Below are 17475 nucleotides of genomic sequence, written 5' to 3'. Positions count from 1 at the left end.
TTCGTCTTCAGGAAATAGTTATGTAAAATTATGAATATTGCAGAAAATTGAGTAGCTGAAAGGGGACTTCTCGCGTCAGCGTGTTGGCGTGTGCAGTTCTGCCATCAGGGACTGCAAGACGTTTAGGAATACTGTGCGGCTCCTCTGGACGCACAGAATGCGCGCCGGGCTGCCAGATGACGAAACGCAAACCGACAGCACGGGTTTGAATAAAGAATTAGATTGACTAGCCAGCCAGTCTTCAGGGTGCCTTTTAATGCCAAAATAATATTCCCCTCACCAAACTTAATTCTAAATTTCGTTAAGACCCTGCGGTTGTGCAGTGTGGACAAATAGCTAATCGGAGGTGCAATACTTAATCATCAGCCATGATCAATCCACTGCTGGATGAAGGCCTCCCCAAACCACTGCCACCTCTCACAGCTCTGCGATGCGACGATCCACCCGGCACTTGCACACAAAGTAACTTCATCACTCCACCTCCTCGGTGTACGTCTTCTCGGACGTATTCCATTCCTTGGCTTCTACTCCGTTGCTGTCCTTCGATCATCCCCTTGCGCAACGGCTCCTGCCCAAGGCTACTCACTTTTCTTGGTAGTTTGGATGATGTCATTAATATGCGTATGTTTTATCTTCATTGCTTTGCTCATTTTTCAGATTTTGTTCTATATGTTTCGGTAATTACCTTGATTCTATACCATGTGTCATAAGCATTATATGGGATGATGATTGAAAACGTTCTTTGACGCACATCGCTATGTTGCTTTTAATGATCAAGTTCAGCTTTCCAAAAACACACCAACCTGCCCTCGTCCGCCTCTCTGTTTCACATTTGATTTCCGTCGCCTTAAGGAGCCGTTGCCGGCGCATGTGGCACGGCTACAGGAGGCAAAGCGCAACCACAGAGATTATATAAAATATCCATGTATGGGGTTCTGTGCGCAGGTCACAAAAGGCTTTTCGCGATGCCCTAAAGAGCAGCGTTCTGCGACTGTGGGTCGTTCACGGGGAGAAGCGAGAACACTACGAGCAGGTGATGCAGTTGTGGGGCAACCAGGAGTCCGAGCAGATCGATTCCGACTCGGCCGAGGACATTGATGAAGATTATGAGGACGAGGGCCCACCGTCCTTCAAGGTGCCCCCGCCAGTGGCGCCAAAACCCACCACGAAACCAGTGGCAGGGCTAAGCGGCAGGAAGCAGGAACCGCCTTCAGGTGCCGGTGTCAATGCCAAGGTCACCCCCAAGTCTCTCCTCATTGCACCTGCGCGGAGGATGCCGGTGAGACTGCCCCTTCACATGGAGCTTAACAACCTCTTTGCCATGTAGGTGTCAAGTAGCTCAGAGCTGTGCCAATTAGGCCTCCCACTAGGATGTTTGACTGCACGGTGCCTCCTACTTGACTCGTAATGGATTATGCCATGACGGGTTATTCATTAAGCTTCCACTGGTTCTGTCAACCTCTTTTAATGTTGAAATGTCATTTTTTTCATTTAAAATTATTTTATTTTATATCAATGTCGTAATAATCTATTTGGGTGCTTTTGTAGGTTATATATAACCGGTCAAAGGTCATGCTGTGGGGTCAGAGACAGCAATACACACACGTTTCTGTACACCGTATATGAACACGCTCTTGTACCTCTGCTTTACTGATGCTCACCTGGCCGGTTTGACTTGACAATGTTACAACATGTTTACAATTCAGCATCAGTGACATGCATTGTTGTGTTAATATTTGAATACCCTTTGGGACAATGTACTCGCAAATTAAAATATGATAGGAATTTGAACTCCATGTAGTTTACATACGTGCCTATCCAACTGAATACCATGCCCACTCATTTGATAAAGAAAATTGTTTAAACCATTTCTAAAGGGCAGTGACGTGGCCAGCGATCGCGTGTTAGCCACTTGTTGCAGAGGTGGACAGTTCAAGCCCAGCAGCCGTCCTGGTTTATACTGTTGGTTTATAAATGAGAAAATACACACCATGTGCTAAGAGTGGATTTTAAAGATCCTCTGACGTCATTTGAAGAAGAGTAAGGCATTGTGTTGTTGGCATCATGGTCCAAGTTTGAAAATTTAGTCCGCAAATCACTCAATTCGTAAACATAGTGATTGTTGCCTCCTGTGAAAATTTTGCAGGACCCTCCTGAAAATGAGTTGAAACTGTGAGGCTTTCCTGGCTAAACAAGTGTAAAAATGCCTTTCTGTAATGATGCCTGTCTCGGCCTTGCAATCACGTCACCCCAGATACCGGCAGCTTTCCTGGCGGCGACAGACGCAAATTCTGGAACGGCTTCCTCTGCTCAGCCAATCCCAGCTGAGACCCAGCAGCATAAGCCACCAGCACAGGTGCCCAGGAAAATCCCAGGCCCTAGATCCGCGACTGGGTCAACGTTCGGTGGTGACACTACGTCGGCACAGCTGGCGTCTCCCACGAAAGCCCCAGTGAAGGCCGACCTAAAGCTACAGCAGGCGACGGCAGCAGTGGCAGCGGCTGTGTCGGCCGCCGTTGCGAGTCGCATCCCCATGGCCAGCTCCAGCATGGCTGCTCCTGTGGCCACGCCCAACGTCGCCTATACCACAAAGAAGGTGGATAAGAAGATTCCTATTCACTTGAAGAAAGGTGAGGCCCTCCTGGTATGGTGTGGGTGCAAGTTGTGGTGGTGCACACAGTGATGTCACGAGAAGTTCACGGTCAGGGCAGTGCTCGTCACAAACTGCTCCTGTTTATTGTTATTCATCTGCGAGTGATATTCATTACTATGAGCAAAACATCTCATGATTGTGTCCCACTTATCAGTATAATTTACATATCAAATGCTTTTTCAAGCATATTGCTCTCCTGACAAGTCTAGCCATCTCCTCAATGCTGCTAAACTCGTGCCCTGACACCCTCAACCACAGGGTGAACACACGGCCACGTATATCCACAGTACACAGTATATGAACATGTTAGTTCATATACTGCAGATGTCTCCATTTGCTCACTCGGCCACCAAGATGGAGGCTTGAGAGCCAGGAGTGGATCGTGCAAGAGCTGATGAGGCTCAGCCCAGAATCCCAGAATGTGTTGCCCAGCTTCCGCTGATTGTGTGAGAGCCTGAGGCTGGCTGATATCTGCTGACTTGCCTAATGAGCCCTCATGCCTCCGAGCGGCCACTGTAGAGCATCAATGTAATGTAATTCGTTTGTCAAAGTGATTTTGTTTCCAAAATGGAATTATACATTCTTGTCAGGAGAAATTTTTGGGCACATTATCTATTACAATGTTAGTTTGCGTGAGCATTAATAAGCAATGAAAATAGACTTAAAGCTTTCGTGACTGCAGGAATTCATATTATTTGGGTCTTTCGGTAAAGCCACGTGGAGAGAAAAATAATAAAAATAATAACAATATCACGACGTTTCGATTGCAACACAAGCAATCGTCATCAGGTGAAACATATAGCGGGAGAGCTGCTGAGGCAGGAAAAAATATATGGCGGAATCGCTGCTAAGGCAGGGAGTTATAAAGGTTTGAGATGGGTGTAGCCCAAGGGTCAGTGGGTGGGGCTAAAGATGAAATTTGCATGTAAATGTAAGATCGGAGAAATCTTGACAAATGAAGCTGTTGGGGTGGCCATTGTATTGTGAGAGATTAGGATGTCAATGTAAGAAATTTGCTTGTAAATGTAAGCTCGGAGAGAGCTCGTTAAAGAGCCATCGCCACCTGGAGATGGAAAAGGATGGCAAACCGCCATTTACTAACACAGCTAACGGTGGCTGTGTCAGTGAATGTAACTCAGAGAGTCGAAAATAACTGCTAACATAGGTAGGTAGGAAGGGAACAACACAGTCAGTTATGACCAACACTGGTTAATAACGTCCTTCCAATGATTGCTCAGTTTGTACCCATCTTCTCGGTTGAAATTGTGTCTGTGTTTATATATCTGGATGGCTTCATGAATGCATCTTTGCTGATCGCCAGTAGGTTTGCAGAGTACCTTCGTTTTGGCAAAATCTATTTTGTGTGTAACCACAGTGTTAAAATAATGATCAGCCACGGCTGAGGTGTTGGTCCTACCGTGTTTCAGATCTACCTTATGTTCACGAACCCGGTTCGAGACATGTCGTTTAGTTTCCCCAATGTAACTGCTGCCACAGACACCGCTTAGTTTGTAGACACCGGGGTGTTGCATGTCAGGGATCACATCCTGCACAGATGGGATCAAATCACACATTTTATGTACTGTGTTGAATCGTACCTGGATCTTGTGTTTGCTCATGATTTTGGAAATATTTTTGGTAACCCTTGCTATATTCGTAGGTTTTTTCGGTAAAGTCACGTAGGTAAAACATTAAAAACCTAAGAATATGAATCCTTGCAGTCACGAATGCTTCAAATCTAGAACCCTTGCTATGTATAGCAAGGTCATGGTTTTGATTGGGTCCTCGGATGTTTCTTTCCCAACGGTTGGGGTGGGAAAATATGGTTGTCGCCTGATGAAGCTAGTTGTAATTACTGGCAAAACGTCGTACTCAGATTGTAAATGTTGTGGCTTGGCTCTCCAACACACCGGTTAGTGCTGTGCTGGTGTAGTGGCTTCCACGGAGACACACACTGGAACTTGGAGGCAACACGTTTATTACAACACCCTGACAGGGTAACTACATAAACATACGGGATAACGACATAGGTGGTAGCTAACTTTCACGAGCGACTAAACCGCAACGGGCGATTATATAACCGGGTCCGGTCAGTAACGTCCTGCTTGGCCCACGATGCCGAGCGTGACGACCGAAGATCGAGGAGACGTAGCACGGCGGGTTGATTCCAGAACACAGCCCGGATCGGCGCTCGGGATTTCCCTTTTATGCCCCTGAGCGTGGCCTGGCTCTGCCCTAGGCCACGCCCCCTTCTAGATCCTACTAGAAGGTTCTGGGCCTTACGTCACGTGTCCCTCTCGCCACCCCTTGGCCCCCCTCGCTACCCTCTCCTGGTCACGTGCCCTCTCGGGTTCACCCAGACTGTCATGTCCTGAAGTGCCCTCTCTGGCCGTCACCAGAAGCAGGCCCCCTTCGGCCCGCTTCTATGCCATACACGCTCTGGTGCCAGAGAGAGACGCTCACATGCACAGTACCACTCTTGTTCCAATAGATGGCGCTAGACGCCATAGTGACTGAATATACGTCACTATACTAGTGTAGTGAGCGACTTCTGAGACACGTCGAGTAGAAGACTTCTTATTTATTAAGAGCACATGGGGCAATACACTTCATAACGCAGCTACAAATAGGCGATCCTAACACGAAGCCCATCTCCGTCATACACCACGCTAGCTGTTCGACTAGCGTAGCGGCGGCGACGGAGATGGTCTTGCAGAAGAACAGTCACGTGGTCAAAGACGAAGAGATGACGACAAGCAGCGACGCAGCCAGAACCCGCAGAACAACCCCGAACCTCTGGTTCGGTCCACCTTATATCTGCCCGGCACGGCCAAGCTCCACCTCTGGCCACGCCCCCTTTCCAGAACCTTCGGGCTGGTTCCTGGAGCTTCTCGACTGACTCCCCCCTTCACCTTTACCCCAGATACACCCCCCTTATAATAAGGCATTATGTAATGCAGCCATAACCCCTACAGGCTGGCAAGTGTCACCCTGTCATTACACTAGTAACGAATTGGCATGTTCTGTTTACGTGACAAACCTTACTAGTTGGCAGTGTCGGGTGTTGGCGGGTTTAACAACACATTTATATATACTCTTTGGTTCTTTCGGGAAAGTCACGTAGGTATAAAATAAAACAAATCACGACGTTTCGGGCACAACACAAGCGTCTGTCATCAGGTGGGAAAGCATGGTCTGCTGCTGAGTCAGACTGTTTTAAAATGTTTGAAATGTGTGTAGCTCAAGGGTTATAAAGAAGTGGCTGGGGCTAGTGATGTTAATGTGAGAAACGTCGTGATTTTATTTCATTTCTAACTATGTGACTTTACCGAAAGAACCAAAGAGTATGGATTCCTGCAGTCACGAAAGCCTCAAATCAACATTTATATATTTACGCGATCTAGCCCAAAAAGCCTGTAATATGTGTTGTCATTGTCTCAGATAAAATGCATTGTAGTGATTGTGTAGGTTAGATGGTGTGAGGAAGCGTACTTGGATTATTGCTATTGCCGGTGTCGCTTGAGGAATTGCTCCCAGGTGTAATGCCAGCATTTGTGCCAAAGCCACTTCCTCTGTCGAAATTTAGTTGCTATTGAAGAAACGACCACCACATGCACCCCACAGTGCCTCTCTCCAGTGTTGCCGCTTGTTTGAAGTGGAGAGACGAAGTACTACGAAAGCACTTGCAAGTGGCAACATCACCCCTCGCACTTTCCAGTTTTTTCGCCAGCCAGCCCAGGCCTCCCGGCATACTGGAGCTGGCTTCTCATTATTGCTGGGGACGTCGAATTGAATCCAGGCCCGTTTTTCCCTTGTGGCAGCTGCTTCAAGAACGTCAATGCAAACTTTATTCAATGCAACGGTTGTAAAGCTTGGTACCACAAACGCTGCACTACTTTAGCCCGCATCCCCAGTTCAAATTCCAGCTGGTTCTACAAATGTTGTACATCATCCACTCCAACAACTCCACCTTGCACAACCACACTAGCACCACCACCTCATCCATCGCAACCACCGTTTCAACCACAACAAAAATCCTTCAACTAAACATCAGCGGCATCAACAACACATCTCTTGAACTCAGCACCTTCCTACAACAAAACTCCATTTAAATATATCCGCCCATCCAATAAACTAAATTTAAATCCCCTTCTCGCCCCGCCCAACTTTGAAAATTTCACTTTCCTCCGTCGAGACCGACCAACAGCTGGTGGCGGTCTAGCTTTCCTCATTTATAACAGCATTCAATTTTAAGAAATTGAAATCCCAAATCCTCCTTCTGATATCACCACAGAAGTCTTTAGCATCCGTATCAAATCCCATCTAGGCCCGCTCACTATAATCAACGTCTACATCTCACCGAACAGTTCTTGCCCTACTATCAGTTCAATATAAATCGACTTTTACCAAACAACGACTCAACTGTTATTGGAGTTTTCAACGCCCACAACAAACTTTGGCACTCTTCCCTTTCAAATGCACGTGGCGACCTCATTGCCGATATCTTGAACGGCTCCCCCTATGGGGTACTCAATGAAAAGAATCAAAACAGAGTTCCCTCACCTGGCCCTTCATGCTCACCAGATATCTGAATAGCGTCAAGAAACCGCCTTTCATCAACCAACTGGCAAGTCCTTACGGCCCTTGGATCCGACCACCTACCTATTGTGTTGACCCTCAATGCTGCAAAGCCTTCACAAACTTCTAAAAACCGCTTGTATTGCAACTTAAAAAAGCCTACTGGCCACTTTTTACTTCAAAATCAGAAGCATTATTCGCCAACAACATCAACCATATCCACACATCCGCACATAACTCTGAAAAGATTTTCAGAAACATCATCGCAACTAAGACCAAGCACACCATCCTGGCGGGTTGCTACAAGCAACACCTTCCCTGCCTCACTAAAGAAGCCTCAATGCTAATAAACTAACGAAACACTATTAGGACTAAAAATCCTACATCACCACAAATCCCAGCCTTCAATATTGAAATCACAAAGCTAATCAATAAAGCCAAAACAGAACGCTGGCACGAGTTTGTTGAATCTTTTGACCACCGCCAAAACTCATCAACTTTGGAAGACCATCAAAGCCTTAGACGGACACTCCAAACCACCACCCAATTGTACAATCACTTTCAACAACAAATCCGTCATAAACAACAATAACATCACCAACCACTTGAACAAACTTTTCTCATCAGTCATCCCACACTCTTCCAATAAATCCACCCGTCAAAAAATCCGTCAAATCAAGGAACTACCTCTAAACAACGCCCCCCAATTTAGCCTTGAAGAGGTGAAACTAGCTATCAAAAAAGCCAAAAATTATTGCGCAATTGGCCCCGATGGCATAGCTATGCCCCACCTCAAACACTTCGGCCCCCTCGGCATCAAGTTTCTCGCCTTCACCATTAACGCCTCACTCCAGTGCAACCTCATTGCGGCCATCAGAAAAACATCGACAATCATCTCACTTCCAAAACCCGTCAAAGACCTAAATCAAGCAACGTCCTACAGGCCGATTTCCCTACTTTGCCCAACAATCAAGATTTTAGAAGCCCTCATCCTTCCAATCATCACCACCAACTTACCTCCATCATCTCACCAACATGGCTTTCGCCCTGCACACTCAACAACAACAGCTCTTCTCAACCTAACCACCCAAATTGCAAACGGTTTCAATGAGAAAAAGCCCCCATCCCGCACTATCGTTGCTTCCCTTCACCTTACAAAGGGTTTCGACACCGTTAACCACCTCACGCTCATCAACATTATCCAGGGTTCTACGCTACCATCAGGCCTTGTTTGCTAGCTTACAAATTACCTAAGGGGCTGCCCATCACGCACTCTCTTTCGTGATATTCAATCCTCCTCACGAAACATTCATGCAGGAGTACCACAAGGTTCCATAATATCCACAGCGCTGTTCAATGCCCACCTCCACGATCTACCAACTCCTCCAAAAGAAGTACAAGTAGTCAGCTATGCCGACGACATCACAGTTTACACTTCTAATCAAAATATCCCCAAAATGGAAAACTCCATCAACTCCTATCTAAAACGGCTCAGCACTTTCCTAGCCAATAGATTGCTTCAACTCTCAACATCCAAATCAACAGTCGCCCTTTTCACACATCATAATCAACAGCCAACGCCTCCCACTAGCAGAATTCTAGGTGTAAGCTTTGTCACCATGTTCAGCTTTGCTCAACACGGCAGAGACGTCCATACAAAAGTTAACAAACGAAATCACATCTTACGAGCTTTAGCTGGCACATCTTGGGGTCAACAAAAGGAGACTTTACTCCTAACCTACAAAGCCATTGGACGTCCCATCATCAATTATGCCATTCCCATTTGGTGCCCAAACCTCTACTCTACAGGTTACCAAAAGCTCCAAATCGCCCAAAACCAAGCACTTTGCCTAGCCACAGGATGCCACCTCATGGCACCAATTGACCATCTCCACCAAGAAACCAAAGTTCTTCCGATTCAAGAACATTGCAAGCTTCTCACCGATCAATATCTGGCTTCATGCCACTCGACAACACATCCTTGCACAAAGCTACTCAAAGCCCCTCCACCTGCTAGGAAAATGAAATCCACCTTGCTTTCCTTCAGCTCTGCCAACGTGCAATCTACTTTAAACGTTCTTCCACCAAATAGCACCATCAAATCAATGTTGAACCACTTGCACACTGCTGCCACCATGCACTGCCTGAACACCTACAAGCCCAATGTCGTGCTAGGGGGTTGGCCCCCACCCATCGCAGACGACGAAAAATCCCTGACCCGGGCAACTCGCACAAAACTGGCTCAACTCCGTTAAGTTTACTGCTCCATGCTAGCCGATTACTAAAATCGAATCGACCCAAACGCCCCAAACTGCTGCCCTCTCTGTGCCAAGCAACGCCAGAAGACGTCTCCCATTTTCTCAGTTGCTCAAAACGCGGACCAAAAAATTAAATCGATTGATCTCTGGCTAAACCCTTCCAAAGTGGCGACACAACGCCACCTATAAACAGAAAGTGCGAGGAAAACAACAACAACAACAACCCCACAGTACCTACCACACGCATTCCACCGTTTCAGCCACACACTTCTCTCTGCCTACAATACGCACACTCCACCAAGCCTACCACTCACACCCTCGCATACAACTGCCACGTGTATATCTCTAACCCTGCTTGACACAACCCCTAACCTCACCACACACAGTTTTGCATGTGTTTATCTGTTTATTTTGATCATATGGCTTTTTATCAAGATTGTGCCCCTAAACTTGCAGTTGAAAGGTAATTTGAGTTGTGTGGGAGTTTCCTCTCTCTGTGCCATTATTTTTTTGTATCTTTTTCAACCACCTGACGTGAGGTCAGCACGCCTGCTGGGTGCGAGTCGGCATCATGAGCACATTGCTGTCACTTTGTTCCTATTCCAAACGTTATTTATTCATCCGGCTGGGTGGCTCGGCGGTAGAGCAAGCGGCTCGCAATCGCAAGGTCGCGAGTTCATATCCTGGTTGGGGGTTGACTCAGCCCATCATCCATGTCGGGTAGAGGAAATAAGCAGTGATTCCCCCATGGAGAGAATTTCTACCTGCTGTGTGCTTGTGTTTAACGTGAAGTACCCCAGGACACTTGTGCTGTGCAGGTTGTGTGAGGGGTTGAGGATCGTTAGCGAGGTGATTGTGCTTGTTCTATTTGTAGTAGAGGTATTTTAGAACCAAGGCCCATTTAGTGCTTGCATCTAAACATCACTTACCTCTTTCCTGTGAGATGCCTAGCACAGAGATTCCCACAGTTTTCTGGGCCTGCGGACCATTGTAGCCAATCCGCCGACCACCATGCCCCAATAGCATACTTTTCTAAATTAAAATGGCTTTGAATCGTAGCATCTGCATCAGTTCTGCAGACAACTTCTACATCGCCTTGTGGACTGCCAGTGGTCTACCAATGGTCCCACCAGTGGTCTGCCAGTGGTTTGCAGACCACAGGTTTGGAACCGCAGGTATAAAGGAGGCCGTGAGCAGACAAACACACTCGCAGTTGGCTACTAACATAATCACCATGAGAACTGGCTGAGGTATGCTCTGCAGCGCCTGATGACACCTGTACAGAGGGGTTTCGGGCGTCTTCAGATTGCCTGTTTGGTTCTCCTGACCCCATTGGTAGATTTAGCGCTACTTTTTAAATCAAGACTAAAATGTTTCACCGTTGAAATGGAACATCTTGTTTGTGAAGGTGTCCATGGTTTCAATCGACACATACACAGCAACCACATTATGATACAACTCTACAGCTTATACAGTTGGCATTTATGCACCGAGCATCACGCTTAGTCAAACACACAAATGCATAACAATTAAACAGTGTACACCTCCGGTTCGTACGTAATGTGCTCTAGCTTTAAGTCAACTAATAACAACTAGACAACTATTTTTATTTTACCAGGTAAGGCCCACTGAGCTATATAGCTATTTTTCAGAAGCGACCTGGCCACAAATGATTGCTCAACAAAGTGGCTTATCACGTGGGAATTTATAGCAGCAGCCAAACACTCTAAACGCATATTTCTAAATGTGGAGGGAAAAACCGGAGGACCTGGAGAAAAATCCACGCGAGCATGGGGAGAACATGCAAACTCCCAATGTGCAGGCGTCAGGGTCTGGATCAAACCAACGACCTACTGTATACCAGGCGAGGTAGTTAACATCACACCTCCATGTTGTGCAATCGTGCACAGTAGATGTTGTGCAAGCATGTTTTGATTAAATATTCAAATATGTTGAAACTAGCGGCGTATGTTAGTGTCCGTGAGATCGTTCCACATTGAAGCAGCTTCATCCGTGTCTGAGCGAGAGTTTTGCCTGTTCGGGTTTTTACTCCAGGGACAGTGACACTGGTGCATTTTTGAGGCCACTGAGCAGAGTTACCGTTGGAGTCAAATGACAGCGGTCGAGTGAAGTACGGCGGTGGGGGCATTTAAACGCAGCTGTCCCATCTTTAATCTGCCCGCGCTTCAAGATTACCGTGCGTCCATTGCTACGACATGGCCATTTGTAACGAGGGTGGTGGCGGGCTGGTGCAGGTCTCGACGGGCTAGGCTTCACGATCGCGACACGCGACACGCCGGTGGGAGGCCGCACGCCGATCTACGTGAAGAGCATCATGCCCAAGGGCGCGGCACTGAGTGACGGCCGCCTCAAGTCTGGAGATCGGCTCCTGGAGGTGAGGGCTCCCATGCTTGTTCTCCTGAGAAACACGGCACTCGTTGGAGAGACACTCATGCTGTCCTGGTCAGTGTGTTGCAGGGTGGCTGCGAGGCAGGAGGGTCGCCCCTGCGCTGCCGCCACCCTGCAGCACACTGAACAGGCCAGCATGAGTTTCTCTCCAACGAGTGCCGTGTTTCTCAGGAGAACAAGTATGGGAGAAACACGGCACTCGTTGGAGAGACACTCGTGCTGTCCTGTTCAGTGTGCTGCAGGGTGGCGGCAGTGCAGGGGCGACCCTCCTGCCTCGCAGCCTTTCTGTGTGGATCGTGTATGTTCTCCCCCGGTTCTGTATGAGTTTCCTCCGGGTTCTCTAGTTTCCTGCTTTAGCTAAAATAATACAATGTCACTGCTGTTGGCAAAATATCCCAAATTACCTGCAAATTATTACAATTATTGACATTGTGCACAGACTCTTCATTCTTAGTGAGGCTTTCCTGCGTAAAGAAACATAATAATAAATACGTGTTCAACTCATAAATAACATTCACCTTAAAACACACAACATATATTGTTTCATACTCTTTGGGTCTTTCGGTAAAGTCACGTAGATAGAAAAATTATAAAAAATGACGACGTTTCGATCGCAACACAAGCAATCGTCTTCAGGTGAAAAAATACAGCAGATAAACTGCTGAGGCAGGAGAAATATAGCGAGAGAACTACTGCAGCAAGAGGTTATATAGGTTTTAGATGGGTACAACCCAAGGGTAAGTGGGCGGGGCTAGAGATGGAATTTACAAGTACCGTACCTCGGCCATTGTATTGCTCGAGATTAGAGATGAGCATGTCAAGTTGAGATGGCTCCTGCTGCGGGAGGGGTTGAGGCTAATTCTAATAACACAGTTGCTGAGTACAGGCTTAAAGGCCCAGAACGTCAAGTGGCCCGCAACAAAAAGCACTACAAACATAATAGACAAGGGGGTGTCACACATTTCTTGAATTCAGCAAGATTATAAGAGCTTTGGAATAATATTTGATCATCGCAGGGAAGTCCAAAGTGGAGCAGTGTGAGGGAAGATGATGCAGAAGAGAGGTGTTGTAGCCTGCAGTGTGGTAAGTGATTTGGGTGAGTGAGTGAGTGTGTTGCTGTGCCCTCGTGTGGTGGTTGAACACAGAGTGGATGAGATTAAACAGTTTGCTGGTAGAAACAGCCTGCGGATGCCTTTGTCTCCAGGCTCGTCGGCTTTTGTTTTCTGAGTTGGCCACACAGATGCTTCCTCCATGCGCCGCACTGACATCCTGTGTAAATCAGCGCTGTCGCACGAACCTTTCTGGGCTCCGGGATGTCCTGCGCTGACTCATCGCTGTGTGTCACACGTGCCACTTCAGATTACAGGATTTCCTCTGCTGAATCTGTGCTTTCAGTCAGAGTTGACTGTTTATATGTTTCAAGAAATAAAATAACGGTGTCGTAATAATGGGGCACGCAGTGACTCTTTATTGGGCTTTTGTAATTAATAAGACAATGAAAGACATTTATATTTTTGTCATGATAATCTACTCCCTGTTTTCTATTTACCTATCAACTGTGTGTTTGCTTTTCATGTATTTGTAAATAACAATTTTAATTTTAACATGTGGTGTTTCCGTCGTTGTTAAGCTGTCACGAGCGCGCTGTGCATACAGGTGGATATCGTCCCCCAGTAGGGAGCAACGCTCCTCCGTGTCATCCCACTTGAGTAGTTTGCAGTGTCAGTAACAAATTTCGCAAATTGTGATTGTGACACTGGAAACGAACCGTGAACCTCTATGACAAGCGGCACGCGCGCTATCGCCGGGTCGCGTCATTGCCTCATGTCACCATGAAACGTGATTGTCCTGGTTTAGAGACACAGACAGTTGTGAAAATGTCAAATGGCTGCGACACTTGGTTACAAAAGCACGAACTTACTCCTTAATCACTATTAGACGGCATTACAGGTTTAAAACGCTTACGAAGATTTCCTCGACAATGTCGCTTGTGTTTGCTGGTCAGGTGGCTCAGCGGTCGAGTGAGCGGGTTGTAAGTTAATATCCTGGTTGGGGATTGACTCAGCCCCTCGTCCTTCCGGTGTGGATTAAATATGTACCAATTTGTGGGAATTCAACAGGTGTTATCCTTGGAGAAATGTATAGGTTATATATTTAAAATCTTCATCTATTTGTCAATGGACACCCTGATGAAATGGAATTTACATTTGGGATATAAAAATTAAAAATAAATAAATAAATGCATCCTACCATAGGAATGTGGAATATCCATCACTGGCTCAGGACTGTAAACGGGAGATGATCACCGCCTCAGTGGGCTTAGTCCAACAAACAGCGAGCATGTGTACGGTCTGGCTCGTCCGCTGTTGTTTGTCAGATGTACGAGAAAGGCAATGGAATAGCAATGGTGAGCGAGTGTGGGTGAAGTGAGACGGCGTCTCCCCGCGTGCGTGGGGCAGGTGAACGGGCTGGACGTGACGAGTCGCACGCAGGAGGAGGTGGTGGCGATTCTGCGCAGCACCAAACTTGGCGGCTCCGTCGACTTGCTGGTCTCGCGCCACCACGACGTCCCCCTCTCCCCAGATGATCCGGTGCGTGTGGGATGTGTGGGGCATGAGGGGAGAGTGTGGGGGGGAGTGTGGGGAGAGGGGAGAGTGTGGGGGGAGGGGAGAGAGTGGGGGAGAGTGTGGGGAGAGGGGAGAGTGTGGGGGAGAGTGTGGGGCATGAGGGGAAACTGTGGGGGAGAGTGTGGGGGGAGGGGAGAGTGTGGGGGAGAGTGTGGGGAGAGGAGAGAGTGTGGGGGGAGGGGAGAGTGTGGGGGGAGGGGAGAGTGTGGGGGAGTGTGGGGAGAGGGGAAACTGTGGGGGAGAGTGTGGGGGGAGGGGAGAGTGTGGGGGAGAGTGTGGGGAGAGGGGAAACTGTGGGGGAGATTGTGGGGAGAGGGGAGAGTGTGGGGGGAGGGGAGAGTGTGGGGGAGAGTGTGGAGGGAGGGGAGAGTGTGGGGAGAGTGTGGGGGAGGGGAGAGTGTGGGGGGAGGGGAAGTGTGGGGGAGAGTGTGGAGGGAGGGGAGAGTGTGGGGAGAGTGTGGGGGGAGGGGAGAGTGTGGGGGGAGGGGAGAGTGTGGGGGAAAGTGTGGGGAGAGGGGAAACTGTGGGGGAGAGTGTGGGGAGAGGGGAGAGTGTGGGGGGAGGGGAGAGTGTGGGGGGAAGTGTGGGGAGAGGGGAAACTGTGGGGGAGAGTGTGGGAGGAGAGTGTGGGGGAAGGGGAGAGTGTGGGGGAGAGTGTGGGGGGAGGGGAGAGTGTGAGAGGAGAGTGTGGGGGAAGGGGGAGAGTGTGGGGGGAGTGTGGGGGGAGGGGAGAGTGTGAGAGGAGAGTGTGGGGGAAGGGGAGAGTGTGGGGGGAGAGTGTGGGGAGAGGGGAGAGTGTGGGAGGAGAGTGTGGGGGAGAGTGTGGGGGAGAGTGTGGGGGGAGAGTGTGGGGGAGAGTGTGGGGAGAGGGGAGAGTGGTGAGGAGATTGTGGGGGGAGGGAGAGTGTGTGGGGAGAGTGTGGGGGGAGGGGAGAGTGTGGGAGGAGAGTGTGGGGGGAGGGGAGAGTGTGGGGGGAGAGTGTGGGGAGAGGGGAGAGTGTGGGGGAGGTGGGGGGGAGGGGAGAGTGTGGGGGAGAGTGTGGGAAGGGGAGAGTGTGGGAGGAGAGGTGGGGAGAGGGGAGAGTGTGAGAGGAGAGTGTAGGGAGAGGGGAGAGTGTGGGGGGAGAGTGTGGGGGGAGGGGAGAGTGTGAGAGGAGAGTGGGGGGGGAGGGAGAGTGTGTGGGGAGAGGGGGGGAGAGGGAGAGTGTGGGAGGAGAGTGTGGGGAGAGGGGAGAGTGTGGGAGGAGAGTGTAGGGAGAGGGGAGAGTGTGGGGGGAGAGTGTGGGAAGATGGAAGTATTGTGGGGACTGTCGGGGACCGTGTCTCCATTTTCAATCCAAAACACCGCTTCCACCAAGGGTACAACCCTCCCGGCGATGTTGTTGTAACTGCCGGTCCCTTGTAGCACAGACTGGCATTAACCCTCCCGACGACTGCTCCCTCGCTCCCAGCTCCGCCGACCGCCCCTCCTGACCTCCACCGTGACGAGTGTGCGACCTGTGCCCCGCATCGGGCGAGACACGTACACTTGGACCCCTGGTCACCGGCGACGATTTATACTCAAAATGTTGAGCTCACTTGTTGAAAACAGGCCCAGAACGTCAAGTGGCCAGCAATAAATTCCACACCTTTCTTGAATTCGGGGAAGTTATTTACTTTTAAGAGCTTGGGGACAAGAAACGGTGGGAGAGAACTCAATGTTTGGGTGATGTGAGGGAAGGAGCAGAAAGAGAAGTGAGGTGACCGGCAGAATATTGAGTGAGATGAAAGAGTGGTAGACCGAGTCCTCAACATGGGTGGAGGAATCCACAAGTGAAGTTGCTGTTTTTGAGTACCTATTAACGTTGGCATGACACACGAGGGAGTGGTGTGCCCAGTACCATTCCTGGTTGCTTTTGTCTCCCTCGTAGTGATGTTCACACATTGCAACAAGTATTCTTTTATGGCTGAGTTGATCTAGGTTTGGTCCAGGACCGCTTCAGATAATCACCACTTAGGTGACTGGGTTTGTAGTGAAGTGGGAAAACCACTGCGCTTCCGCTTCACCTAAGAGACGCACAAACTCATGCAGACACACACTCGAACCGACACGCGCACGCTCGCGCAGATACGCTAGACATGCCAGACATGCAGGAGGCGGCTCGGCGTGTGGGATGTGACACGCTCGCACACGGCACACGGCACAGACGCGCTCGGCGCGGGGCACGACACGCAGACACGTGGGAGGCAACCGGCACGGCACGCAGGAAACGGGAGACACGCACGACACGAGGGACGCGGCGGGCACGACACGGCGCGCCCTGTCGCCAGCTCAGGTACGGCGCCGCTCTCCCACGGGGCTTGTTCTCGGTCTATTTTTTCTTGCCCCGCGTGGCTCTCCCACTCATTTAACCGTCCCTCCCAGAGAGATGCCAGATGCGGCTCGGTCGCTGCACAATGCGTTGTGGGCCAATCACAAGTGCGTGTGTTGTTGATGCAGTCTTCACACAGCAACGCGCGTGCGCCTATCTCTGTGTTGCCTCAAGAAAAGGACGTTTCTGTTGGCATTGGTGCACAGCCCAATAAACAACTCAACACGTTGGTCAATAAGCTTTGAGATATTCATAGGGAAACCTTTTAATAAGCGATGTTTTGTACAATATTCCTTTTTTCGTTTATGCTGTGAAGGACGATTGCCTGGAATGCCGCCTATTATATATTTTTCCTGTTAGAGCCAAAGTATAATTTATGACCGTAATGAGTTTTTGTTTTGTTTATAGTCTTCTAGGAATCCTCAGGCTTCTTTGACATCCCATTGTCTGGAACATGTGGTGATGTGTATATGTTGTTGTTGGGATTTCACACCACCTTATGCAATACACATTAAACACAGATGCCTGAGCACTGGCCCAATATGTAAAGTGGCCAGTAACAAACTGCCCTCTCAGAGTTGTATTTTATCGGGGTTCAC

At 48.9% G+C, this 17475-nt stretch overlaps 1 protein-coding gene across 3 annotated transcripts in view; it reads left to right on the top strand.

The window, feature by feature from the left end:
• LOC133356128 (partitioning defective 3 homolog) overlaps positions 1-17475 on the top strand; it is an 81849-nt gene that overhangs the window by 32784 nt on the left and 31590 nt on the right. For all 3 annotated transcript variants that reach the window (XM_061573520.1, XM_061573519.1, XM_061573521.1), the window contains 4 exons: positions 946-1279; positions 2255-2630; positions 11745-11884; positions 14358-14489. In XM_061573520.1, coding sequence (XP_061429504.1) covers positions 946-1279; positions 2255-2630; positions 11745-11884; positions 14358-14489 — 982 coding nt within the window. The remainder of the gene's footprint in view (positions 1-945; positions 1280-2254; positions 2631-11744; positions 11885-14357; positions 14490-17475) is intronic.

This window comes from Lethenteron reissneri, chromosome 7, assembly GCF_015708825.2.
Source record: "Lethenteron reissneri isolate LAM-NWPU_2019-01 chromosome 7, ASM1570882v1, whole genome shotgun sequence".
In the NCBI taxonomy this organism is placed as follows: domain Eukaryota; kingdom Metazoa; phylum Chordata; class Hyperoartia; order Petromyzontiformes; family Petromyzontidae; genus Lethenteron; species Lethenteron reissneri.
Note: the sequence above shows the minus strand (reverse complement) of the source record. Positions and strands in the feature narration are given on the sequence as shown.